The sequence below is a fragment of the Colobus angolensis genome, unplaced genomic scaffold, assembly GCF_000951035.1.
Source record: "Colobus angolensis palliatus isolate OR3802 unplaced genomic scaffold, Cang.pa_1.0 Scaffold38, whole genome shotgun sequence".
NCBI classification, from domain to species: domain Eukaryota; kingdom Metazoa; phylum Chordata; class Mammalia; order Primates; family Cercopithecidae; genus Colobus; species Colobus angolensis.
This window is the reverse complement of record NW_012117154.1, coordinates 5,265,042-5,292,735: the sequence shown is the minus strand read 5'-3', so window position 1 is coordinate 5,292,735 and position 27,694 is coordinate 5,265,042. Positions and strand designations below refer to the sequence as shown.

Genomic DNA, 27,694 nt, shown 5'->3' with positions numbered 1-27,694 from the left:
GAGGAAAAAGCCCTCCTTGGTACACAGTATCACGTCTATGGTATTTCTGCCAAAAATGTGTAACCTAAACCATATCTTGAGGAAAATTACATAAACCTAAACTGAGGACACTTCACCAGATAACTGGCCTTACTTCCCAAAAGGTCTGAATGAACCCATGAAGGAGCTTCATGTCACAAGTTAATTCAAAGTCAGAAAAGAGAAGACTGAGAACTGAGGATTGATGAAAACGGAAGCCACATGGCAATTGAAACACCATGGAGTCCCAGGCCAGAGTGAAAACAAAGAGGTGCTGCTGTGTTTTTCAACTTTCTTCTTCTATAAAGGACAGTTTTGAGATAATTAGCAAAATTTGAAGAGAATTTGTGGATTCGATGGTAATATCGTACCAATGTTAATTTCCTGAATGTGATGGGTAAACTGTGGGTGATGTAGGAGAAACTCCTGCTTTTAGGAAATGTACACGTAAGTATTCAGGAGTAACAGGGCACACTGTCTGCAACCTACTCTCAAAACAGGTAAGTGGGTGGATGAGAAAGTCAAATGCAATCAAATACAAGCAAACAGGGAATCTGGCTGAAGGGTTACCAGAGTTCTATGTACTATTCCTGTCACTTTTCTGCAATATGAAATTATTTCAAAATATAGAACGTAAGAACTATAACATTTCAATAAAAACTTTAGTGTTGGGAGCTTTCATCCAGACACATTTCTCTCCCCGACTGGCTCACCCGTGTGTGGAGGGACCCAGGCAGAGGGCGACACCCGGCTCCACCCTCTGCTTTCTCACGGCCCTAGGGCCTGGGTTAATTCAGGACACAGGGGCCCTTCCAGAAGGCCATCTGCAAGCTTCTGTCACTGCCTCAAGCCTTTGGTTTTCAGAAATCAGATTACACGAGCTTGTTGATAAGAAAAAGCAGTCTCAACCAGCTTCAAAAAAGCAGGCAAGTACTTTGCTTTATTGACACCAAATGGAACTTTTCGTCCCTCATGCAGTTCACACAATAGTAGCATAACATAGTAAAGGCAAAATGAGGCATATTAAAACATAGCCAGTTTTAACAGCTTGGATATTTCCTGTCATGGAAAAGTATCCTGCCCACAGATTCACATTAACATACATGGTACATTAATATCAATCTCTATCATATACCAGGCCACGGTACATGTTTGCACACAGGGTCACGTTCTGCAACAAACTTATTCTAATAACACTATTAGGAAGGCACCCTATGGGACACAGGTGATAGTTAAGTTACGAGACTAGATGGGCCGCATCTTTTACATCCAATAACCGCCCTGGGGCCACACCCCAAACCGCTGAGGTGCGGATGCACGTCTGCAAAGCAGGTCAGAAACCCTCCCCCTACAACCCCAAAACACTATCCTTATCCCAAATCACCTACCAAAAATGAGAGCTGGAAAGGGCGCAGATGAGCAGTGCATCTACCTAGGTAATACTGTCCATGTCTAGGTAATACTACATAGTTCTATCTTCATACTGTCTATGAAGATAAAAAACACAGTTTCTCCGGCACCTCTTCCCCCAAGACTGGTGCACTCCAGCGACCTGAGGGGGCTCGCCTCAGTCCCCAGGACTGAGGTTACAAACGGAGAATTTTTTAATGACTCTTATGCCTGTGGCTCTAGAGTTCCCAAAACATCTTAGACAATGAGAAATGAACAGCAGCTAGTACCATGTGAGCACGTGTGTGTGGTTGTCCACAAGGACTCACCAAAGTAACAGACTGGAATGGTTAAGAGCTGGCCACACACACATCCCACAATGCTGGCTGCTATCATTCACTCCTTGTTGCATAAAACATTGTTTTCAAAGCCAACTCCACTACTTAGTCATCATTAGACTAGACTATCCAATGTTATGAACATTTTTAACAGGTGTCAAGCAGCAGCTGATAAGGCATTCATCTCTTGAGATATTTTATAAAACAATTCCATGAAAACTTTAAGACAGGCCTCTCTGCCCACTGCTGTGTATGAAGATAAAAAACACAGTTTCTCCTGCACCTCTTCCCTCAAGACTGGTGAGCTCCAGCGACCCAAGATGGCTCGGCCCAGGAGAGAGCGGATGCTTCCTCGCCTGGGGCTTCATCACCGAGAGACCAGCCTCAGCAGCCCATTAGGAGCACAACGAAATGATTCTGACCCACGGTCCTTTCAGACAGCAGGTGCCTAGATCGGTGATGGAGCGGGCACGTGCACCTGAGCCAGCTTCGCCTGGAGGGGACACTCCGGTCAGCAGCAGCCACCTCCCGATGGCACCATGTCACCTCCGCTTGGTCAATGTTTAGGCAAGCCACAACAGGGCCCCACGCAGGATCGTTCCATCCCTATGAGGAAGACAGGACAGGACAAGAGCCCCACATGGACCCCTGGTCTCCACAGGCAGCCAGTTAGGTCTTGCTTCGCCGCAGGAGGGTGGCGGCGGGGCCATGGCCACCCTGGAACTTGAGGCTCTGCAGGTTGATGTGGGCCCCATGCCTGAGCAGAGTCTCCACTGTCTGTGCATGCCGGCCCTGGGCGGCCAGGTGCAATGCGCTGAGCCCCTGCTCGTCAAACAGGTCAATGACGTCGGTGCTGACCAACTCCTCCACCACCTCCGAGTGCCCGTGGGCAGCAGCCAGGTGCAGCGCCGTCTGGTTCAGGGGTCCCCGGGCCAGCACATCGGCCTTCTCCTCGACGAGCAGCTTGACAGTGGCCAGGTGTCCATTGCGGGCAGCCAGGTGCAGAGCAGTGAAGCCGTCGGAGGTCACGGCCTCCTTGCCGGCGCCCCGATGCAGAAGCAGCCTGGCAGTGCTCGTGTGCCCCGTCTCCGCGGCCACGTGCAGGGGTGTCTGTGCCAGCAGGCTGCAGACATTGACATCAGAGCACAGGTCGATGAGGATGCGGGCCACACGGTAGTGCCCGCGCTGTGCAGCCAGGTGCAGGGGCGTCCTCCCATCCAGAGTCTGGGCGTTCACACTCACCCCCGGCTGCTTGGCCAGCAGCTTGACGATGGGGAGGTGGCCCTGCCAGGCAGCATAGTGCAGCGGCAGCCAGGCGTCCTTGCCCTGCAGGCTCACGTCCACGCCTCGGCGCAGCAGGATGCGCACGATATTCTCCTGCCCATGCTGGCAGGCCACGTGCATGGGCGTCCGGCCCTCAAAATCAACCTCGTTGACCGAGGCATTCTTCTCCAGCAGCAGCCGCGTGCTAGACTCGTCCCCGTTCTGGGCTGCAAAGTGGAGGGCCGTCCACTGGTCCTCGTCCTTGGCGTTGACACTGATCTTCCGTGCCAGCAGGAGCTCCACGACGCCCCGCACCTTTCTCTCCACGGCCATGTGCAGCGGAGTGGAGCCCCTCCGGTTAGTCAGATTGGGGTTGGCATTGTTGAGCAGCAGCCACTTGACACACTCCTCTTGCCCGGCCTCCACCGCCAGGTGCAGCAGGCTGGCGCCACCGTCCAGCGCCAGGTCCACATCCTGTGGCTGCAGGATCTTCATCAGCTTGCTGGTGTCCCCAGACACGATGGCATCCATGAGCTTCTTCTTCTGGACGTCTGTGGTGCCCAGATCTGCAGGGAGAGGCGAGGCAAGCGTCAGAGTGTGGCTGCACGTCCAGGGACGCAGCGTCTCTGGGAGCCTGGCTGTGGCGCTCAGGTGCAGGAGTGCCAAGGCCTCCAGGCTGTTTGCTGGACACCTGACCGCGTTTGAGCATTATCTGTGCCTCCTGATTAAGGTCAGTCCTAGTGGGGGCCCCGGGGCAGGCCGGCGAATGTCTTCCCGGTGCTCGTTAGTTGGTCTGCAGACTAAAACCCACTCTCGCTGTCCTGCAGGGTGCTGAACCCCCTTGGTGCTTAGAGATGGCAGTGACTGCAAACATTCCTTCATTAAAGAAAGGAAAAAGGGCACAGACCAAAAGACCAGGCCGGAGCCCCCTTCACTTGGAAGCCTTGGCACCTGCCATCCACGGACACCCCAGGCCTAGCAGCCTGCAGGGCTGGTGCCCAGAGCTGGAAGGGGCTGCTGCAGCTCCTGCCCCACCTCGAAGTGGCACCTCCTGACCTGGGGAGGTCGAGAGGGAAGTTTGCTATGATAATCCTGAAGGGACTGAGCCTCTTGTTTCAGGAAGACGTTAGTCCAGCACTCAGGATGAAAAGTTGCATTTACCACAAAAATCCTACTGTAGTGCCTGGAATTCTGAGTCCCTGAAATGAGACTCTCCTCCACCCTCATGTGAAACACATGGGGACTTGGAAGGTGGCGGTGCTGAGGTGTTAAGAAAACGGAACCCTCCCAGTCAGGCTTGGTGTTTGAACACTGGTATTCCGAGTAGAGCCAGTAAAGTACTCCGCTCTCGAGCATGAAGACGATATGTCATTTCAGAGTATTAGACCCAAAGAGAATGTTCTAGAACGTACTTCTCCATGGGAGATGGTGCTATTTCTTTCTGCCCAGTCTTAGACTCGGCCCTGATTCTCTTCCTCAACCCCATCACCTACTGCTTATCTGCCGTCACACCGGGTCTTCCCCACTGTGTCTATGTAGCATTTCCTTAACCCAAGACACCCTCTTTTGCCCCCAATATTCTAATCTAAAAATCCCAGGAGGTCGGTAAGATCCAGGAAAAGTCTTTGCCTCCAAGAGGATGTACCAATCCACCAGGAAAAGCCAAGTTCTCCTTCCCCCCAAGATCACAGCCTTGGCCCTCAGCCCCGGTGGCTGTAGCCGTGAGTGTAAATCCCTGTATTTCCCATCAGAGCTGCAGCCCCTTCAGGAATAGGGCAGGACCACATCTTACCCCTGCAGCTGGCAAAGAGGAAGCCGGAACGACCACCAGGCCCAGCACCCTGGGGCAGGGATAGGAAAAAAAGCACCTTCCAAAAACAAAAGCCATCAAAATTCACACAAAAAGATAAGATCAGCTAAGTGAGAAGTGCTCCTCCCTAACAGGGGGTTTGCAAAGGTGGCCTGGTGTTAAAACCTCCAAGGATAACCAACACATTACAAGGTCTGGACTACCCTGAACGGGGAGCCCACATGCGCGAAGGCATGGGTGTGCACCCAACAGCATCTGGGCAGAGGGTGTGGGACTGCCATCCTGGAGACAGGAGGCCCGCCAGGGAGTGGGGCTCAGCTCCTCGCCGGGCTCACTGCACTGGATGGGGTTTCCCATCTGTAGACCAGAGCTCAGCCTCTACCCATGGCACTGGCACAGGCAAGACTGCTGCACAGACTGGTGATGTGGCCTGTGCCCCACACACGCTAAGTGACACAGGATGGAGCCAAATGCCCAAGACCCAAAATTAATTACTTCAGACAGAGAGAACACAAAGAAGAATTATTGCTGGGTCGAGAAACTTCCCCTTGATTCCGTTTAGCTGCTCACTGAGTCCAGTCAACTGTCCCGCCGAGCCCAGCATCTCTTGGGACACAAACAGGGGTCCCCACTTACCGCTGGTTGAAGGCTCCCGCTCAAAGGACAGCGACAGTGATCCTCTGGAAGAGAAGGCGGAGTCCACCGAGGACACCCCCGAGAGCCTCTTCCCACTGCCGGACGACGGCAGCTTGGACTCAGAGGAGCTGCGGCTGAGCTCCTCCGGGCCCTCGACAGCCTGGGAAACTCCAGAGTCCAGCTGCGAGAGCAGCTCCGAGAGGCTGTAGTCGTTATCGAAGGTGGGGGCGGAGGCCCGCTTGAGCCTGGCGGACACAGGCACCACCTGCGAAGATGCAGAAGAGGGGGTGGGTGAAGACCCTGCCATACCCCGCATGGCCCGCCCATGACACAAACATGGAAGAGCAAGGTGGGCCATGGGAGGGAGGTGGGGGAAGAAAGGACGGAACCCTATCGGTCCCCCAGCTCAGACCCCGCCTCCGCACAGCACTAGGGAGCTCAGACGCCGAGTCCGCACAGCACCCGGGTGCTCAGACACCACGTCGGGCCGCACAGCACCAGGGAGCTCTGACTCCGCAGGCGCACAGTGCCAGGGAGCTCAGACGCCACGTTGGTCCTCACCGCGCCGGGGAGCTCAGACGCCGCACCCGCACAGCGCCAGGGAGCTCAAAGACTTGGAGCTACAAAGACTTGTGCTGGCTCCACCCAGCACAGAAACATTTTAAGGAAAGATCGACTTCATAAAAGTGCAAAATCCAGCCTCATGCAGCTCTGGATGCCATTTGCTCAGTAGCACTGCACACAGCGTCACCCAGACGAAAGGCAGGCAATGTCAAGCTGCAGAATGTGAAGCATGCGTGGCGGGACACAGCTGCCCAGCACAGGCCAGCATTGGCAGGAAACGAGAAGACAGACAAGAACTGGGCAGGATCCCCACACGTGGCTACAACTGCGACCTCCCCGCGGAACCACATGGGGCTGGCCTGGGGGTTGTATGGGGACCAGGGAAGGGGGAAGGGCCCGGCTACAAGGACGAGGGATGATCCAATCCGACACACACCAATGACACCTTATAAAGGGTCTCGCTTCACGGACTGCAGGGGCAGCAGGTTTCTGGTGGGTGAGTGGAATCTGACAGGATTTCACGTTTCTTCCCTTAGGCACACCTGTTTGCCCCAAATCCCCACCTTTGTGGGACGGCTCGATGTCCCACACTGTTGCTGGGTGTACCAAGCCACCCCGACATGTTGGTTGCCTTCTTTCCTTTATCAGGGCCCGGGTCTGCCTCTTCACCAGCAACCCCCAGGCACCTTTGCTCCCAGACTCACTGGCACGCATGCACTTTATGTTGAGACAGTGGGTGCACCCTACATGTTTCCTGATCTCCTGAGCTCACACCAACAGGCTGGGATCAACTGCCCAACACCAGATAACACGTTATAAAGCTCACTCAGCTCTGCCTCACAAGTCTGCTCCAGTCTCATTACCTGAAAGGGTATTTAGCCAGCCCTGGCACTTGGAACTTCTTATCACATCTGAAATCACCTAGGTGGCACTCATCAGAGTACAGACCATTTATGAGCAGCTATAAAGGGACTGGATCCCCGAACCAGACACCAGCTCTCCCTCCCCGTCTGGGGCTGGGCCTTCAGATCCTCATGGTTCCAGGCACATCCAATGAGTGGCTATTTAGTGTCAGGGAAGCCCTTACACTACTTATGCAGAATCACAGACAGGAGGTGGGGCGGGGATGCAGCCGGGCAGGTGGACCTGAGCCCCCGTGGGACCTACACTTCTAATGGAGTTGGGTGTGGGATGGGCTCAGAAGAGAGGGAGAGTGGTCCGGGCGGCGGCGGAGTCTGCAGAGAGGAGGAGGGGTTTGGCAACCCTGCCTGGAGGCCAAGGAGACAAAAGACCCCTGTGGGAAGGGCCCGTTACCTCGCTCCTGGGCTCTGGGGGGCTTTTCACGTCCAGGTCGTGAGTGGTTTCTTTCACTTCATCATCAGGCTTTTCACACAGGTCCTCGGTTTCAGAAGTAATTTCTTGTGGGGAAGAAAGGGGACATGTCACTCGGATGACATGTGGGGAAGAAGGATGACTTCTGCGTACACAAGCCTTCCATTTAAACGCGGGCGGGGCCTCCACAAGCTGGGGGATTTCTCACATGCCTCGGCTCAGGCTGAGCTCGCCAGGCAAGCCCAGGGGCCCTACATGGGCGATTTGCTGGCCAAACCCAGGCCCCCCGTTGGTAATCATTTGCAGGCCTCACCAGACTCAAAGCAGAAGCCTTCCCCGGGGAAGCCCCACCTGCCAGTTGCAGGGAGTAGAGCTGCCAGCACCTGGCGGATGAGCTCCCCATCCCGTTTCCTGCCGTAAGCTTTAAATGCAGCAGTTTCCATCTCATCAGGGTGACTTTCCTATGCCAGAGACACATCTGTCCCAGGAAGTCAACTCCCCAAGGGCAACACCTCCAGCCACCAGCCAGGTGAGTCCCCGGGAAGAGCATGGCTGCACCTGAACTTCAGGCTCCCATACAGACTCCTCCGGGCAGCAAGCCCAGCCCTGGCGGGGAGCAGGGGATGGATGGTTGGAGGCGACTCAGTTCCAGCTGCTGTGGCCGAGCCTTGAGTACCAGAGGCCACAGGCAGGTGCTGGGGCCAACCTATCTGTGCAGGGCTCATTTCGGCCCACCTGTTACACGCCTCGTTTCTCACCCAGGCCTGGTCCCTGACCCTGTCCTGTCTGTCACCACTATCTCCTGTGACACCCACAGACCGTGCCGGGGAGACCCTGGGGAACTCACCTTGGAAGGTGGGCCGAACTCGCGGATCCCCCTGCCAGCACCGCTGCATGAGGCGTATCAGGTGGCTGCAGGCGCGCGGCCGGGCTCTGCACACGGGTGGCAGCTCGGGGCGGTGGCCCTTCACCACCTTCACCATGATGTGCAGGATGTTCTTCTCATCTGCCAAGGGAAGGATGCGAGTCAGGGGCTCTGCAGGGCTGGGTGGCAGCACCTCACTCTTGGGAGGAAATGACACACTTGCCGGGGACCACGGTGGGACCATCCCCACACCACCCCAGGGAAACGGCTTCCCCTCCCGTTTCACAGCCAGAGCTTCCTGTAACCCTCATCCTCACGGGGCACCGTGCTCTCTAGTTTCCTGGTTTTGAAATCGACCTCTTTCCTTGGGTTCTGATCTACCAGATGGAGTCAGTGTGTTTGGTCACAGAGCAGATCTTTCTCGGCATCCCACCCAAAGGAAGATGAGGTTCAAAGGAGAACAATGTCTTATGAGGCTCATTCCTTCAACAGCCCAAGCCAGCAAAGGGAATGAGGTTCACGCACCATGGAGGAGCCACAGCGTCCTGCATCCACAGAGACCCAACCCTCTCTACAATGGCGAAGACGTCTTCCTCAGTTCCAACTCCAATCCCAAGCTCAGGTCCCCAGCTGGCCTCCCCTGAGGCTGCACCAGGGCTGGGGAGTGTGGGAGGGCTCTTTCCCTTCAGTTCACTATGTGGGGCCGCGCCTGTCCTTTCTGACTGCCTTCACTAGCATGCACGGGCTCTGGCCACAACTTCCACCCTGACTGGGAAGAAGGGCTCAGGGTGACTTCCAGTGGGCCAAGTTCTTTTTTCTGCGTAGCCTGGAACTCTCAAGGTGGACTCCAAGCTTCTTGTTCCCAACAGCCCTCTCTGCCCTCCAGATACAAACACGCCAGCCCATGGAATGGCAGCTCTTTGGAGAGGCCGTGTGCCCCAGCAGGTGTGGAAAATCCGCCGAGAATCACCCACAGCTGCCAGGATTCCATACGATGTTTTGCTCCACTTTCCCATTAAATCTTGTGCAATAAATACCTTAAGTATTTAACAGGCTATTTCCATGATTATTCAGACTTCCAAAACCAACAGCTCTTCTAAATAAAACGAAAGCGAACTGAAGTAAACACCTGGACTATGTCCTGCTGCCAAACGCAGACTGGAAAAGCTGGGGAGAGGCCTTGTTCTCCTGCACCTGGAACCCCCCCCCTTCCTATCTATTAACCTGTTTATGCCTGAGGCTGCAACTTTTTGAATTTGAAAAATCAGACCTTGACAATGACCTTGAGCAGTAGTATATGAATAATTCCCACATGCTTAGCGTTCCAATAATGGAACACTAGGCATATTCAGCAATAAAGCACAGGGACTTGAGCCTTGATCTGTCCCCAGCGCCTAGCCTCGGGTGTCACATCTATCAGACCCCCTCATCTATCAGACACCGCCACATTTCACAAGCATTCGGGCCGTAGGCCACTGTGCGGGAGAACGTACAGAAGGCAAGAAAGGCGACAGGCGGTCAGGCAACACAGACAGACACCGGCCGACAGAGGCCTGGCAGAACGCGTTCCGTGCTTTCTGTTGGCATTCTTTCAAAGCTGCCAAGATACTTGACCTTGCGATGCTGGGAAGATCTCTTCTCGCCCCAGCACCTTTCCCATAAATCAGCTCCTAGTCTGAGCCCCAACTAACAAGGGGGGGTAGGCCTCGACTCTCATCTTCATTTTGAGACATTTTCGGTCACACCACAAAATATCATGAGCAGCCCAGAAATGCCTTTAGAGGAAAAGGGAATCTGTCCAACAAAGCTAGAAAGTCCTAGATTTTTATGATAAGTAAGTCAAGGTGTGACAGCTTTGAGGATGGTGTTCGGAACGGTCGCTGCCTGGCTGGGGAAGGAGACAGCTCAGCTCTCGGGCTGGGCAGGGGCGCTGCTGCCTCCGCATGCAAATCCACGACACGGAACGGCTGTGGACGTTGGCTGTGCAAGCACCTGGGCACGCGTAACACTCCTGAACTGTACGCTTCACACAGTCAATATGCTAAGTTTTGTTATGTGTATTTTATTACTTTTTTTTTTAAGTAAATAAAAAAGAATTAGTTGGAAATACCAGCACAGGCAAACTCATGGAGACAGAAAGCAGATGAGTGGTTGCTGGGGCTTGAGCAGGAGGAAGGGAGAGGGACTGCGGAATGGCCATGGGCTTGGCCTTCTGGCATGATGAAAATGTTCTGGAATTAGACAGTGGTGACGCTTGTTCAACACTGCCAATGTAGTTAATGTCACTCAATTAAACACTTTAAGTGGCTAACATGACCAATTTTATGTTATATATCTTTTACTACCAAAAAAAAAAACCAAAGAAAACTAGCTGGCACCTACAAAAATTCCATTGAACAGGCCCCTTCAGATCTGTGCCTTTTCCTGTGTGCAAATTACACCACAGAGCAGCACCTACGGTGGCGTGGATCACGGGCTCTGGTTTAGGATAGAGAAAGGACAACAAGGTGTCCCCCCATTATTCCAGGAAAGACAAGCACATTACACCTCCACTCACCTGCAAACGGCTTCTTCTGTGTGAGCACGCCCCAGATGACGATGGCAAAGCTGGAAGAGAAACCAGGCACGTTAGCATCTCACCGCCACAGACTCAAAGCCGAAAGCACTCATGCACAGCAAGAGGCATGAAGATACCTGTTCTGAAGCCTTCCAAAGACAGAGCCACGACACTGAGATATTTCTCCTGTTTTTAAAAAGAGAAAACTCTCTATAGTGAAGCCCAGCATATTGACAGCTCAGATGTCAGACAGACTCAAGTAACTTCGTCAACTGGGCTACAAATCTTCAGGCAGCTTGAGGGACTCCCAGAGAGGGTGCCACCCTACATGGGGCATGAGCTCCTGGGGAACAGCACCTGTGTGCCTCACTGTCATCTCCTCGCAAGCACCGGGCACAGAGCACCTGTGCAGGCATTTACTGAAGAAATGGATGAATGAATGATGGGCAAATCCCATGTCCCCCTTCCCCAACAATGATTTCATTCTCTGAAAACATGGATTCTGGTTCCTAACTTAGGCTTGCTGAGATTTCAGTGTTCCTAACTGAGGCTTGCTGAAATTTCATTGTCAGAGGGTTGTTAAAGAAACCACACAGAAAACACAGGAGGCAACACAGCCAAACGCCCCAAAGCCTTTTTCGGGGGCTGCTTAGAAATATATAGATATATGAAGGATATGTTCATGTACATTACTCTGGATACACCAAAAAAGGTGCCTAAATTGATTTAAAAAAAAAAAGAAGAAGAAAAGAAAAACAGAAGTCCGAAAACTGAGCCTCCAGGGAGCACTGAGTTGGTGAGAGTGGCTGTTTATAGTCACCGAATTTACTATCAAAAATTAGTTCAAACGGCAGGTTCAAAAGCTGAAACTCCAAACTCTAAAATAAATGGAAAGGATCTTAACTCTCCCCTAACTCTACAAGCTGTGACTAGTCTCCAAAGTGACACATCCAGGCAACGCTCAGCTTAAAGCCCCAGCTAAGCACATGCACAATGGCTACCGTCAAACCAGTCAGCCTGGGCTGCTGCTGGGGGCAATGACCAAAAGGCAGAGCTCAAATGCTGGATCAGAGTCACAGTGCTGGAGGATAAGAGACACAATGGGAGGCTTAGTGCCTGCTCACATGCTCCCGCCCACTTTTCTTCTCCAAGAAGTCTGAGTGATTAAGACCTTTACAATTTGAAAAAGGAAGGGACCAGGTGACTTGGGGAGTGATCTCTGACCAACAAAGGTGAAGTGCCATGAAGAAGATGAGCTGCTCACCTCACAAAATCAGAGTGAACTTCGGGAAGTACAAACACACATACGTACAGACACCCAGACCACTGAAAGCAGCAGGTTCTTCCAACAGACAAAACATAAAGCCCACGGGTCATGAAATCGCCAAGGCTCTGACAGGGCAGAGCTGTCAGCCTGGCTCGAACGTGGACCCAGGAACACTCTTCCTCCTTGGCCAGCAATACTCACAGCAAAGAAATCCCTGAACTCTACAAGCACCCACCCGTTTCATGTGGACTTAGCCCCCTTTCTGTTTGCCTGTTTTTTTTTTTTTTTTTTTTTTTTTTTTTTTTTTTTTTAGACAGGGTCTCGCTCTGTTGCCCAGGCTGGAATGCAGTGGTGCAATCACGCTCACTGCAATCTCTACCTCCCGGGCTCAAGCAATCCTCCCACCTCAGTCCCCAGTAGCAGGGACTACAGGTGCACGCCACCATGCTGGGTTAATTTTTGTATTTTTTGTAGAGATGAGGTTTCACCATGTTGGCCAGGCTGATCTCAAACTCCTGGACTCAAGCGATCCTCCCGCCTCGGCCTCCCGCAGTGCTGGGATTACAGGCGTGAGTCACTGCACCTGGCCTGAACCCCATTTCTGACTGGCAGCAAGAGGCCTTTCTGAAAGCTGCAGCTCAGGGCATGAAGCATTGAAGTTCAGAGCCCCTGGCACCCATAGGGGGTGGGGGGTGGCATGTCACACACCTGTATACATCGTGCTTGGTGTCGAAGAGCCGGCTCTTCTCCCTGATGCGCTCTGGAGGGAGGTAGGCAATCGTGCCAAACAGGCCATCCATGCTGAGGTCATGCGAGTGGGACAGCCCGTTGCACTTGGCCAGCCCAAAATCAGAAATCTGCAACACAGCCATCAGAGCAGGGCTCATTAGCCTTCAACAGTGACATTTTATGATGCTTTATCAAAAGCTGCCCTCTGCAATCTGAGGGTGGGTGAGAGCTTTCCAAGAGCCCCTGAGAGCCATGTCTGTGCCTCTCCAGGTAGCCCTGCCCCAGGCAGGGAGGAAGACAGATTCTGGGGCAGAAGCAAGCCTGGAGGCATTAGGAGAGCACATCTGATGGGCAGGTTAAAGAATCGTACTGTAAGGAAGGAGTTCTCTGAGACAAAACTCAACAAGAATTAGAATCCACCTTCTATAAGGCATGTTTGCCATTGTGGTTGACTGCCGGCTGAGCCGGCATAAAGGGAAAAAAGCCAGCCTTAGAGGGTTCAGGTAAAGAGAGACACATGTGAAGATCAGGTCTGCTCCTCGGGAAGCCGGGCAGCTGGTTATGCAACCTGCCAGCTGGGGAGGCTGGCGGGCAAGTGGCTGCAAGTCCTTTAAAGGGGAACATACCTTCAGAAGCTTAAACTTTAAAGCAAACAACACACACGCCTCGCAGCCCCGTCCATCTGGAGTGTTTTGTGATCAGACACTGGCTGGCTGCTTCAAACACATGTGTTCAAGCAAAGGTCTGATAAACACCTCTGCTGGCAGGGCCCAGGCCCCAAGGAGCACCAGCCACCAGCTCCTCCCGGAATGCCCTCAGCGTCCGCATTCGGGGGAGGCGGGTCTCAGGTCTCCTTCGGGCAAAGGTGACCTTGGAGCTCACTGGGGAGACTTCACAGACCCCCGGCCTGACCTCTCTCGGGGGCATCCCCTTTCCTGCCATTGTCCTCCCCTCTCCCTCTGAAGCCGCTGAAAACCGTGTGTGGGATGAAGCCACAAGTCATTAGCATTAATAGGACTCTTGATCCAGGGGGAGTGCCGCCCTCAACTCTCCTTCAAGGCATATGGATTTTTTTAAAAACCCTTTTCATTAACTCTTGAGCTCCTCTCCAACACACCCATGGAGTGACAGGAAATGAGGCTGAGTCAGGCCTTAATTCTGGGCTGGCCGTGCCCATGTGGTGAGCCAACAGGGCTGCTGTCATCAGCACCAAACAGCAGGGAGAATTTATGACCCATGACTCGGGCTTCCAGTGATCCTGAGCACATCTGCAGGGAGGTGGGGGGGAAGGCCTGTGAGCAGGGACCGGCCCTCCTCGTCTGCAGCTAGGAGCACCAGGATAAGGCCCCGACCCCAGCGGCTCTCATGTCCTCCCACTTCCGTTTCTCCCAGGGCCTTCAGGCCTGCACCGCCTTGAGAGCCACTCTGCACCCCAGGGAAAGCGTCAGCTCCCCAGAGGAACGCCATCACCCGATTGTGCAAACCCCGGTGGCAGCTGGACACTGGGACACAACGTGTCCTAACTCTCCAAATAAGCTCAAGAGTACAGGAAGTTTCAGTTCAACAGTGATCAGTGGCTTGAAAGCCTTCAAATTCAGAAATGGGTTGAACAATGAGAACACAAGGACAGAGGGAGGGGAACATCACACGCCGGGCCCTGTCGGTGCGTAGGGGAAGAGGGGAGGGAGAGCATTAGGACAAACACCTAATGCATGCGGGGCTTCAAACCTAGATGATAACCTAGATGGCTGATGGGTGCAGCAAACCACCATGGCACATATATACCTATGTAACAAACCGGCAGGTTCTGCACATATATCCCAGAACGAAAAGTAGAATAAAAAGAAAGCATCACACACTTTCTAGGCAATTCCTTCATCCCCCTGTATGGTTGAATGTAGGAAAAAAGTATCACCCTCTCACGGTTAGTTAAGGATCAGACTCACTATTCTAATCTTGCCTGTACAAGTTAGTAGCTCTGTAGTCCTGGACAATTAGCCTCTCTGTGCCTGTTTCCTTTTTTCATAAAAGGAGGCGATAACAGTACCCATCCTGTAGCTTTGCTGTGAAAATTAAATGACATCTCGGATCATTAGGAAAAAAAAAAGAAAGAAGAAAAGAAAAAAATGAGAGGGACTGGGGCACAGAGATCCCAGCCTGGTGCTTCCCAGCCCTGCAGCCTTCTCTCCGCCTCGCTGTCTGTGCAGATAGAGCCAGCCACTCCAGACTATACTTGGTGAAAAGAAGATAAGCAGAAATTCTCTGCAAAACCTCTGGCAACAAAATGCAAGCTCGGAATTGAGAATTCAGGGAGGATTGCTGACTCTCTGTGTTCTCCTTCCTCTCTACATCTCAGACCCTGGGCCAGCTGCATTTCCCCTCCGCCCTTCCTCATGTTCCCACCCAAGCCGCCCCTTACCCCGTGTCCTTAACAGCGAGCCACTGTGGCATCCACTCGGACCAGCAAATGCCTCCACACTTACAAACACTATCATCAGCACCCAACTCTGCATCTCTGCATCTCTAAGAGCTGAGGGCTCACAGCTGCCCCCAAGCACACGGTCCTTCAACTCCAAGGTCCAGCTGTCAAGACTAAGAAAGTGGCCTGCCAGGGCTTTGCTGCCTTTAAAAGAAAGACACAGCAGAACGTGCCCCACGTGTGACCCTTTGAAAAGCGTCTGTTCTGGGCTAACTGGTCATATAAATGCAGCCTGAGATTTTAAACCAAGTTATTTCATTTTTAACTTGAAATTGATTCCAACTAATATCTTAATATTGGTATTTAGTATATTTAATGTTGAATAATATCAAGTAGTAATGTGATACTATTACTTTATATACTATTTATATTTATATACTTTGTGAAGCAGACAGTTGCTGTGATATTTTCAGTTTGAATCAAGCCCTGGGGACCGAGGTAGCCCATCTCAGAGGCAAATGGCAGGACTGGAATGGCGACTTAAGATCTAATTTCAGAATTCTAGATTAAAGTTTTCCTGCATTGAATAACTGTCTACTGAGGACTGCCCAGAAGCCCAGTGGCCAGTCCATGCAAAGCTTCCACACTTTGTCTTCAGGAACAACGGTGCTGACTCTTAGAACCCCAACACTCTCCCTGCTGCCCTCTACACACACCAGTAGCTATTTCTAAGAAAAAGTAAGTATGTCGTGTAAATACATTTTTCTGTTTGTTTTTGGGCTTCTTGATGGTGACTAACATGCCTGATTAAGAAGAATGTCACACAAAAGCAATCTTTCCTGCGGCCTGTCAGGGTACACAGAGCCTTAAGATGCCCCGGGGCACCAGGCAGAGATGTCCGTCACTTCCTGGCCAGCACCCGGGGTGCCTTCGACAGCAGCCTCCCTGAGAAAGCAGTTCCAGGCAGTATCTGTCTGCTGCAGCCATCCTGAAAGACAGGGAAGCCCTGCTGCCTGCTACCCCTGCAAGAAAAGCCCAGAGCTCTCCCTGCGTCTCTCAGGCTGTTTCCTTCACCTAAACGCTCTGCTGCTGCCTGCCCCCGACTCCTGAGGGCAGAAAAGCCCGACCCTGTGTGCAGGCCCAGCCCCAGCAGCACTTCCACCCGCTCCCACAGGGCTGCCTCCAAGCCCTGCCTGCAAGTCACATACTCTGCCCCCAAGTGACCGCTACGTGCACTGGTCATTTGGTTTCTTTCATGTCAAGCACAGTGGCAGGCCAGCGGGAAATCAAGGTCTCCACTCCACGACTTACAGCTGGACGATCCTGGCTGCTAACTTACTCACTCTGAGCCGAGACTCAGCGAGAATCAGAGGCCACCGTCCACTCTGCACCTCTGCTCTGAGGATGAGGGCAGCTCCCGCAGACGAAGCCTCTGGCGTGCCCTTCCTGGTATTTAGTGCACGTTGCACAGCAGACCTTACCAGTCATTAGGGCCCCAGAGCCGGAGCTACCTAGAAACAAGCCCACAAATGTTGGCGGGAATGGAGGGTCGGCATGTGAAGTCCAGCCCTGCCCGTCACAGGAAACGGGAATCCCAGGGGTCCCAGAACACGAGCAGATGTGGGAAGCCACCCTAGAGCCCATTCAAGCCCAGTCATTTGAGTTTTGTCTCCATTATCTCAGCTTCCTACTTCACTTAGCAGGACAGTGCTTCATCTTCTAGCTGAAATCTTACTACTGGGCAACACCTACCTAAGAGACAACTTATAATTACTGCCCAAAGTGAAAAATTGACCTCCTCACCGCCGCCCTGGCTGAGCAAGGCAGGCGAGATGCACTCAGCCGCAGAGTCTGGGCACAGGGAGCGGCCGTGCACATGCCACACGGGCCACCACTCCCATCGCCCCCAAGAGCTCAGGGGCAGGGCCGGGCCCTGAATTCAGGTCTATCCTAATTAATGGTCAGACCATCAGAGAGGCCTGGAAGTGCTGTGCCACCAGGAACAGTAGCGCTGTCAAGCCAGGCGGGGACTCCTCTGCTTGTTCCCTGCATGAATTACATGGATCCGGGCCATGGCTCTCGGCTCCTTCTCACTCCCAGGGCAGACACCAGTGTCGTGTGGACCAGCATATTACCCCGGGCCTCCCAAGAGCATGTGAACATCACCCCGTGGGGAAAAACTACAGCGTGCCAGGTGTCACCACCACATGTCAACGACAGTACGACCCTAGCCATGAAGGCCATCAAAGGAGATACAAGGAAATACAGCCCTGATGCAAAGGTGATGATGCTAACACCTGCCAAGGCCCAGCAGCAATGCTGGTTTTCAGTTATATTATCCCTCTTACTTTTCTGTGTTTCAAAAACCAATCAGCAAAGCAAAAGCAAGCTCCAGCTCCCAGGCCTTGCACTAATACAGCACGCTGCTCCTCCGCACTCTACGCAGAGGCAGACAGAGGCAACGAGACCCTCCTCACAGCCTGTTTCCACAGCACTTTGAGGACCCCACTGCAGAGGACCCCCACATTCCCACCACCCTGAGCTCCTGAAAACACTGAGGGAAACGCGTCCCTTCGTTGCAGAGCCTGAGGTCTCGCAAGGACCCACCTGGCCCACGGGCTGATTTCTAACCTGATTTCGTAAGACCAAAACCCACAAACCCACAGTCTTTTTCCGGAATGAGTCATATGCCAGGATTTAGGGGAACAGCCCCCGTGTTCACCAAGCCCACCCTCCAGCTACACGGCGTGTGGTTTTCACACCGACCAGGACAGGCTTAGACTCCTGGAGTCCTCATGCTGCAAAAGTCCTTGGTTTCAAGTTCTTTCCTCCAAGAAGAACCACCTCCTCTTCTGCCAGTGTCCTGACCTCAGGGCTTCACCCCTTGATGCCCTGCTCCCCAAGACACAGGCCCCCCCCGCCCAGCTCCCTCGGGCACCGTGCGGCTCCCCACCTTGACGTGGTAGTGGGCATCCAGCAGGATGTTCGCGGGCTTGAGGTCCAGGTGCAGGAGTGGCGGAGCCATGCAGTGCAGGAAGTTCATGCCCACCGCTGTCTCATGGATGATGCGGAACCGGAGATCCCACGGCAATGGCTCTGAGGCCAGCAGCTTTTCCAGGGAGCCCGTCTCCATGTACTCCATGACCAGGCCGACAGGTTCGTGGCAGATGCCATACACAGGCAGGATGTAGCGAAACTTGGCCATCTCCATCTTCTTGGCTTCTTCCAAAAGCTCCATGCGCTCCCTGAAAAAGTTCAAAGGCATGAAGAACACGCAGTGGTCACTCAGCCACAAACACAGAACAGCACCCTGGCCAGAAGACGACTGGCTCCAGAGGGCTGAGCAAATGCCTCAAGTGCACACACACGGGGCACACTTGACTGTCATATCACTAACACAGGGCTTTCCAGAATCTCAGTCCTGAGGCTGCTGAAATGTACCTGTGCAACACAGGGTTATCAGAAGTGAGGAGGAGGGAAATTCTAATTTTATATATATATATATACACACACACACACACACACACACAATACACATACATATATATACACACACACACACATATATGTAGTGAGATAAAATGTAGTAAAATAGACATAACATAGTATTATTTTAGCCATTCACAGGTGTACAATTCCCTGGCATTACACACATTCACAATAGGGTACAACCATCACTACTATCTATACCCAAAACTTTTGCATCATCCTCAACAAAAAGTCTGCACCCATTAACCAGTAACTCCTTCCCTCACCCCCATCCTCAGTAACCTCTTTTCTACATTCTAGGCAAATTCATACATGTCCAAGCATATAACATTTGCCCTTCTGTGTCTGGCCTGCTTCATTAAGCATGTTTTCAGGGTTTATTCACGCTGTAACATATATGAAAACTTCCTTTTCATGGCTGAATAATATTCCGCTGCATGAAATGTACTGCGTTTTGTTCATCTGTTCGTGGGTACAGGCCATTTCCGCCTTTTGACTCTTGTGGATAATGCTGTAAGCTGCACACATTGGGGGACAAACGCCTGGAGACCTGGCTTTCAATTATTTTGGATACATACCTAGGAGCAGAATTGCTTGGTCACATTCTACGTGTAACATTTTGAGAAACTGCCAAATAGTTGCCCACAGCCTGCCACCTTGTTTGTATAAACTTTTACTGGAAGAAAGTCTCACCCATTCATTTCAATACTGGCTGTGGCTGCTTTTGCACTTCAAAGGGGCGAGGAGTCCTTGCGACAGAGGCCCTGCGGCCTGCAAAGCCTAAAATGTTGCCTCTCTAGCCCGTTGTGGAGAAAGTTTGCCAACCTCTGGTCTAAGGTCACTTCCCTGGTGCAGCCTGTGTTTTCACAGACTGGAATCCCAGTGCAATGGTCTGTATTAGTGTCATGGGTCAAAAGTCTCAGAATGCATTCGGGGTAAGAGGCTGAATCCAAGGATGCACGCTCGCCATGGAGGATCTAGGTCAGCAGTCCCAAACACAGACATGGTAGAAAGCACCCAGGAAGCTGGCTGGAATGCCGGTTCCCAGGCCTCACTCCTTGAGAATGTGTTCCAGGTTGGGGCTGGAAAATCTGCTTTTTTTTTTTTTCTTTTTTGAAACAGAGTCTCGCTCTGTTGCCCAGACTGGAGTGCAGTGGCATCATCCTGGCTCACTGCAACCTCCACCTCCCGGGTTCAAGTGATTCTCATGCCTCAGCCTCCAGAGTAGCTGGGATTACAGGTGTGCCACATTCAGCTAATTTTTTGTATGTTTAGTAGAAATGGGGTTTTGCTATCTTGGCCAGGCTGGTCTTGAACTCCTGGACTCAAGTGATTCGCCTGCCTCAGCTCCCAAAGTGCTGGGATTACAGGCATGAGTCACTGTCCCCGGCCAATCTGCTTTCTAATAATATAATAATAAGCTCCCTAAAGGAAACGTTCAGAACCACACTTGGAGAGATCTGACCTCCTAGAGCAGGAAACCCAGCAGCTCCATGTCCACACACAGGCCACCAAGGCAGCTGGCTGGCGTGGCCCTCGGGTAATTCCCCCAGAACCCAGAGTCCAGCCCAAGTCCCTGCCTATAACCCAGTCTCCGCTGCCACAGCAGGGGGTGCTTCCGGAGCTTGGACACAGGCCTGCTCCTCCCAGTGACAAGCCCTGGAGCAGGTGCTGGGAAATCACTCAGTGGCTCCCATTTCCTCGCCTGCTGGAGGATCCAAAACAGTGCCAACAGTACGCATCCATTTCTTAATGATGTGACCTCCCCTGTGAGATTCAGCCCCTCCCAGGCTTCCCTCACGGTAGTGAAAACACTTTCCCCGCAGGAACCCGTGGATCCTACTGTTTAGCTCTTGCTGTGGAAATTCCCATACATGGGACAGGTACCAACGGCTTGGAGATCTCAGTCTGTCTGCCCCTCACAATGCGAGCCCTGCAGCTAGGGCTCTGCGTCTCAGGGCATAGCCCACTGGTTCTCCATTAGAGGCAACTTCACCCCCCAAGAAACACTGGGCAATGTCTGGAAAGATTCTGGTTGTCACAACTGAAGGATCTACCAAACATGCTACAACGCATAAGACAGCCCCAAGGCTAAGAATTACTCAGCCCCAAATGCCAGTGGTGCCAAGTTTAATAACCCCGATGTAAACCAAGTGAGTGCATTTTCAGCCAACAAACTACTACTGTCCAGAATCACCACTTCACTACTCCCAGCACTCACCTGACCTTTATTTTAAGCAGTTCTGTGTACTGGTAAGTGCTCGCTGGAATCCACTATATGTCAGAACTAAGGACAGGAGGTCCCTTTCCTGTCTTCACGGTGTTTACATGTACCCTCTAAGGGAGAAGATGGAGAATTACCCCCAAAAGAGAGGTGTGGTTGAAAAATCTAAGCCTCTTGAAAGGAAGGTCCAGGGAGCTATGGAGAATCAACAGAGACCCAAAGTCAGAAGTCAGCGTAGGAAAAGGCCCCTGAGAGAGTCGGGAAGGCTGAGATCTGCACAGAGTCCAGGGCCACCCGGGAGGCCAGCAAAGCAGAGCGGTCACTGTGGACCCCCTTGGGCTTGGCAGAGCGGAGAGGGGAAGCCAGCAGAGCACACACGCTCCGTAGGAAGAATCTGCAGGACGGGTCCACTGACTGCATGTGGAGGAGAAAGGCTTACAGGACCTCTCTGCAGCTGTACGAGGGGTCACTAGGCAGCCCCCCATGGTGGACATGGGAGCACCCCAGGAGAAGCAGCTGGGGGGGTGTGGGGGGCAGGTCAAGAGTGTGCCTGAATACACTCAAGGAGCAAAGAATCCCACTGGCCTTGGGAACAAGTGAAGCAAGTATCAGGAATGAATGTGAAATTATTATGAGACAAAACGGAGGGTAGCATGGCCTGCTTTTCCTAGCACTCTGGTTAAATGACCAATTAATGGAAAACAAGATGCCCACCAGTGTGCAGTGCTGGCCTGTGGGGGTCCCTGGGCTGAGCTGAAAGCTGCCCCATCACCAGCATACCGTCGGCTGCTCCCTCCCTCCAGGGGAAATCCCTCTCCCTGCAGCCACCGGCGTGGGCCAGGCTCTGGGACCCATCAAGGGATGGGGGGACTCTCAACCCAGTTCCCAGTCTCAATGAGCATTGGGAAAAAAAGAAAAGGGCCTGATGCCAATGTCAAGCATCAGCTAAAATGAAACCGGTCACCAAAGAAGGAAAATGACACCTCTCAGCTCCCGGCCTTTCTCCTCCTCGGGGAACACCGGTTGGCTTGGCTGAGGCCCTCATTTGTTATTTAAAGGAATACAAGCACAACTTCCACCCCAGCAGCAGCCGCTAACTTCCAAACTGTCGGACTGGGATGCGGTACCAGCTGCTGCTTCTGTCTTGTTAAGAATCAGAGTTATGATTTGCCTGTTTCCAATTGCTCAAATGTGGCCAGCTTGCCGCCCCTCCCCTACCAGTGCGGCCTCTCTCTTCCAGACACTCTGCCCGGGGGCGTGGGCCAAAGTCCTTACACAGGACTCAGACCCACATCCACTGTGCAACCATGTGAGGCACACCCTCCTCGCTGGAGGGTTTTGAGGAAATGACAATTCAGGTGTTTAGAGGCTGGCCATTTACAAGGGTCATTTTTCTACATTTAGTAGACATTCTGAGTGTGAACTCTCTAAGCCAAAACTGACTGATAACAAACACGTATTCTGAGAACAAAGTCAATCAAAGGAAGGCTGAGTAGCTTATTAAGTGGAAGCTCTGAGCCACTCTGCAAATAGTGTTTTCTTCTATTTGCCCAAAGGGCTTAATACGTAAAACCCAGGTGACTTCTGATTGCAGAGCAAGCTCATTAGCAACTCTAACAGCTATGGGCTGGCGGCAGAGCACACCCCTCCCCAGCGCACCGAGTTCAGCAAGTACTTTACTCTCCCTCCCCGGGCCCCATCTGCAGAACAGAGACCCCCATTTACTTTACTTTAAAAGAAACAACAAACAAACAAAAAAGGGCCACTGCTGCCGGTTGGCTCCCAAAAGCAGCCCTGCTAGAATCTCCTAACGGAGTCCACCCCATCTTTGCACAACTGCCTGAAGGGAGCCGAGCACGACTTCCCCCTTCCACGGGCCACACATTTTCCACGAGGAAAATCAGCGGTCCTGGAAAAAAAAAAGTCATTGTTTCCGTGGACAAAACTGTCTTCTCTGTGACAGCATGATCCAAACTGGCTTGGGGTGGACAGGATTCCAGCTGAGGAAGGGGGTCCCGGGACCGCCCCGTGGAAGATCTGAGGCCCAGGAGTGGAGGTGGAGCGGCTCTCTTGCCTACCAGCGTGGATTTCGTTCAGAAGCACCGGCATGTCCTCAGAAACTGTCCATACTGTTTACCATCCAGTAACCACTGGGCCAAAACCCACACAACCCCTCCTTCCAGCCTCTCTTCAGGTGCTCCCTAGGCGACATCTGGGAAACTCCAGTGGTTTAGGAAGCACCAGCCCTTCCGGGGCCAGGTGTCGCCCGGCGGCATTTGCAATTCAATAAGCCTGAAAGGGCCTCCTCGAGCAGCTGCAGGAAGAGGCTTCTCCGATGGAGGGAGGTCACCAAGTGCTCAGGTACTCTGAGCACAGAAAGAACCCACCAATTGCTTTTTAGCAATGGCACTAATTTTTTAAATACATTTTTTCTTCTAAGCAGTGTTTCTGGCTTATTTTGATGACCACACAAAAGGAACTGTAGATTTATTATCATCATTATTTTAAGACGTGGGAAGACGCCGAATCCAGCCTAGGTGCTGGGGTGGCGGCCAGGGAGCACGGAACATCACATAGTCACATTCGCACTGTCTCCAAATCGCATTTCTGACTGTGGACGGTGAGGTCAGCGTTTCTGGGTTGACCAGAACCCCCTCTCGCCAGTGTTAATTAAAACACAACCTAAAAATTGTGCCTCGCTCCAAGCGCTGATAGGCTTAGGCACAGTTGGGTGGGGGTGGCGCCCTGTTCCCCTCTCCTTCGCTGCTGAGGAAAGCGTTGCTAATTCTGCTTCCGCGCAGGAACGGGGAAAGCCCCCTGCCCCACAGTCCCCTGGGCCCTGTTTTGGGTTCCAGATGAAAAGTCTCTGGGCATTAATTAGGATTAACTTGTGGTTCAACTTTTTAAAGATAGGATGAGTAGCACTTACATGAATTCGGGTTTCTCCTCATTTAGGGCTAGCCAAAGTGTATTTCCCCCTCCCAGGGAGGGCACTGGAGTAGCAAGAAATACGAGAAATATCATCACACCAACCATTTCTAAAAGGAACTTCCTAAAGAAGTCCCAGGGTTCTTCTCCAGGCTCAGAAATCCCAAAGACCTGTGGAACAGGCTGGCTGCGGTTTCCCCTGGAAGCACGCAACCTGGAAAGGGGGAAAGAACAGCCCCGGGACGTGCTCTTGTGCAAGTGGAGAAGCAGTAAACGAAGGGAAAAGTGAGAAGCAGGGAGGTGGGGGAGGCGGTGAGACCGCTCAGGTAACAAACAGCTCCTAAAGAGAAACCCAGGTACTACCTTCGGGAAAACGCAGCCGGAAAACGTGTTTCATCATCTGTTAGCTGATGCCGCTCAGTGAGGCCTTCTGCACACAAATCCAATTGTGTTCCCAGGGAGCCTCCGAGGGATTCCCACACGGCTATTTTTAAAACTGACAAGAAATGGGCTTGTTCAACTCTCAGCTCTGTTGTTACAAACCTGGGGTTTGCTCAGGCTCGCCCCGACCAGCCAGGGCTGAATGCGGCAGGAGCAGGAGTGGCTCCCAGCCGGCGCTGGCACTGGCTTCTTCTGAGCATCCCCTTCGCTGGGGGCTGGCAGGGGAAGAACGGGGCCTTTGGGATCACTTTATTCTCTCCAAACTGGTCACAACACCCATCCCTACACCCCACCCTAGGCCCTGTGACCCCCCACAATGAGGGTCAGCCAGGGAGGCCAGCTGTCTCTCCAAAGCCACCCCACAGGACCCTCCGAGGCACCAAGCCCCATGATGAAGGCAACCTCAGATCAATGGGGTATCACCTGTGAACTACCAGGAGCCCTGGGAAGTGTCTAGGGGCTAGGCAGCCCCCCCACCTTTCCTGCACAGAAAAGCATGCTCACATGGCCTGGCGCAGCCTGCTAATCAAAGAAGTCCTGGGCAGGTGCTGTGGCCAAGGGGTAGCTAAAGGCTGGGCCCAGGGGAGCTGCAGGGAGCCAGGAGACCCCAGATCACCTTGAGAGGCAAGCAGCCTTGGCCAGTGAAAATCAGCCTCACCTGCACCTGTACCTGTGGTGGCTCCTATGCAACAAGTGGAGAGGACCATAATTGACCCCAGGCAGCCTGGAAAAGGCTCAGACCCATGTGGCAGGGGTGAGAGGGGCTGTCCCTCCGAGAAGAGAAGCAAGACTTAGGCAGAAGGGGTACAGGGCTGGGGGCTGCACACCAAGACCCCAGGAAAATCCTATCTCCCAATTCAGGGAACATCTTGCAAATATGAGGGGCTGGGGTGGGAGGCAGCTCGTCAGAAAAACACTGAGAAATTTGGCAGGGCACATGACACAGCAACTACCTTAAGGCCTAGGTGCAACCTTGTGAGACGACAATGCAACCAGCTCCTGGAGCACAGCGGGACTGATGTGCATTCCTAACAAGAACCTCAAGCCGAATACAGTTAATAATTAACCTGAAGGAATCAGCTTCGCAAACAGCCAGGGTTTGACCATCTTCTCAGAAAGGTCAGCCACTGCTGCACACGGCAAAGCCCCAACCTGCTCTACCAGGCCCAGCAGAGCACAGCAGGTGAAATGCTTCCTGCTAGGCGATGCTGACCTCGACCTAGCCACCTGACATGCCACCACCTGTCTGCTTTGGGCAGGGCAGGAAAAGCTTCCAGTTAAAGTACAAGACACTTTTCAACCAAGCTATGCAATATCCTAAGTGATCCGCCTCAAGTGTAGAAAGCCTCCCTCCAACTAGGCCACCCAAGATATAAGGGACTGGTCGCTAGAAATAACAGAAGATCCTAAGGATGTGAGCTGGTGAGTCAGTCTGGGGAGGTGCTTGTTTACTTTGCTCTTCCAATACAAGAAAGTGCTGTTAAAATTTTCGCTGATGATTAAAGCTCGCTGCAACTAGAAGACTGCATCAGACACACATCCCCAAGACAGAAAACGAATGCCCCTATGGAGAGGGTTCCCTTTCTGAACCTAACCACTGGCTGGTACTCAAAGTGGTTTGGATTTCATCAAAATAACCACAGCACCCCTCCTGGCCTGAGAAGTTCCCAGGATCTAGGGCAGGGGAGAAAAAGTGCGCAGCCTGGGCCAGCATCTCACCTTTGAACTAGTGGTGACTGGATGACACTCTATTGATGCTTCCAAGAAACACTGCATTTGAAGGTTACGGCAAAAAGCCACCAATAGCTCTGCTGTGTAGTCTCCGAGCCAAGGACAAAAATGCAAAGGGAGAGGACGGGTCTCTCATGTACAGAGGCATCATAGTCACGACATGGGGCTGCAGCACGCGCTGCCACCCCAGACACAAGCATCACAATGATTCTGCAGAAAAGCTGGGGTTTAGCGGCCCCATCACTCAATCAGCCAAACATTCGAAACCAGGTCTGCCAGGCAGCAAAGGCTAAATGGTATTTTTAAAAGTAGCCGCTTCTGAGTGTATGTGTCCAGGGAATCTCTAGGTAAAATACAAGCATAGCTTCCATGTAGAATGTAAGCTTCATTAAAGGATAAGTAATTAAAATGTGCTAAATTAAGCCTTACATATAAACCATCAAAATCAACTGTAAACAGCGAAATCTACAACAACAAAGAGGTGCTGTTCAAGAACATTCTCCCTACCTCTCAAATTATGCACAGACGACAATCGACCCACTGAATTTAAGAGGGGCGGCTCTGCGTCCTTCCCATTCGTCTTTGTTACCTTGAACACTCCTGCTAGGTACTAGGTACAGACACGTTTCATTCTGACTTTTGGACAGAGAAAATGGGTTGCAGGAGGGCCCCATGGCACGGCCACAAAGCATTAACGCAAGGCCCTTCCCCAGCGGTTCGGTCTCGAAATTAAGTCAGCTAAAACGAGAGTGTGCGGCGAGAAGGGGCTGGGTGGACGGATCAACACCCCTGTATGCCGGACCCCACTGCCAGGTCCGAGCCCTGGAGTTCCAACGCGCAAGCGCCCGGCGCCCGGGAAACCTCGCTCGAGCCAAGCCGAAGCTTCCGACCGAAATAATTATCGTCTTACACCAATTTGTGTTCCAACGTAAATTACTAAGTAAGTCGAACGAAGGCTAACTCCACTCACAAAGCCCAGAGGCCCACACGGCAATTTTTCTAAGCCCTGCGCAGACCGCAGCTTCCCGGTGGGTCCCGGGCGGGCCGGGCGCGCCTCCCAAGGGCACGGGTCCGAGGCGTAAGGCAAGCTGGAGACCCCCAAAAACCGGGGCCACTCGGGGAGTGTCAGGAAGCACGACTGGGCGCCTTCGGACGTCCGGGCAGACGCGGCCCCCGAGGAGCCCCAGAGGAGCCGCCTGACCCGGCCCCGATGGGCGCGATCGCGCCCGGGCTAGCCAAAGACCTTGCGCCCCTCCGGCCGGGACAGGCCGAGTGGTCACTGCCGGAGTCCAGCGGCCTCGCCGGCAACTGGTTTACCCCCCTAAACTGCTCCGGGGGTGAGTTTGGGAGAGAGAGGCAGGACTCTGGGACCCGACACCCCGACCCCGGCTCCGGCCTCGCCCGCCCCAGCGCCCCGCCCGGGCCGCTCACCTGTCGTCGACGTGCAGGCTGGGCGAGCACTTGATGGCGAGCCAGGTCTTCCAGTGGACATGGCGCACCTTGTACACCTGCCCGAAGCCGCCCGAACCCACCTTCTCCCAGCCTGTGAACTCGCCCGCGTCGAAGGTGCGCAGCAGCCCCAGGGCCCACGGGGTCCCGCCGTCGCCCTCCATCCCGCGCGTCTAGCCAGCGCCGCCGCGGCCGCCCAGGTGCCCAGGTGCGCGCCCCGCCCAGTTACGTCACTTCCGTCGATC

The 27,694-nt window shown here is 53.0% G+C and overlaps 1 protein-coding gene across 3 annotated transcripts; it reads right to left on the bottom strand.

The window, feature by feature from the left end:
- Nucleotides 1-927: 927 nt before the first annotated feature.
- On the bottom strand, nt 928-27,694 carry RIPK4 (receptor-interacting serine-threonine kinase 4). 3 transcript variants are annotated; one of them, XM_011954061.1, is made up of 8 exons: nt 27,432-27,694; nt 18,141-18,432; nt 12,748-12,896; nt 10,773-10,822; nt 8,198-8,356; nt 7,333-7,436; nt 5,455-5,719; nt 928-3,574 (listed from the first exon to the last, which is right to left on the bottom strand). In XM_011954061.1, the coding sequence occupies exons 1-8, from the start codon at nt 27,611-27,613 to the stop codon at nt 2,415-2,417; spliced, it is 2,361 nt and encodes a 786-aa protein (XP_011809451.1). In that variant the 5' UTR covers nt 27,614-27,694; the 3' UTR covers nt 928-2,414. The 3 variants fall into 3 exon arrangements, with proteins under 3 accessions (XP_011809451.1, XP_011809453.1, XP_011809452.1); XM_011954063.1 differs by lacking the exon at nt 27,432-27,694 and adding an exon at nt 26,590-26,785; XM_011954062.1 differs by lacking the exon at nt 27,432-27,694 and adding an exon at nt 26,508-26,547.

Coding starts and splice junctions, on each gene's coding strand:
- RIPK4 (XM_011954061.1), bottom strand. CDS start 27,613: ATGGAGGGCGACGGCGGGACCCCGTGGGCCCTGGGGCTGCTGCGCACC. Junction 10,823..12,747: donor ACCAAGCACGATGTATACAG/GTGTGTGACATG, acceptor TTTCTCTTCCAG/CTTTGCCATCGTCATCTGGG. Junction 8,357..10,772: donor ACAGAAGAAGCCGTTTGCAG/GTGAGTGGAGGT, acceptor TTCCCTTGGCAG/ATGAGAAGAACATCCTGCAC.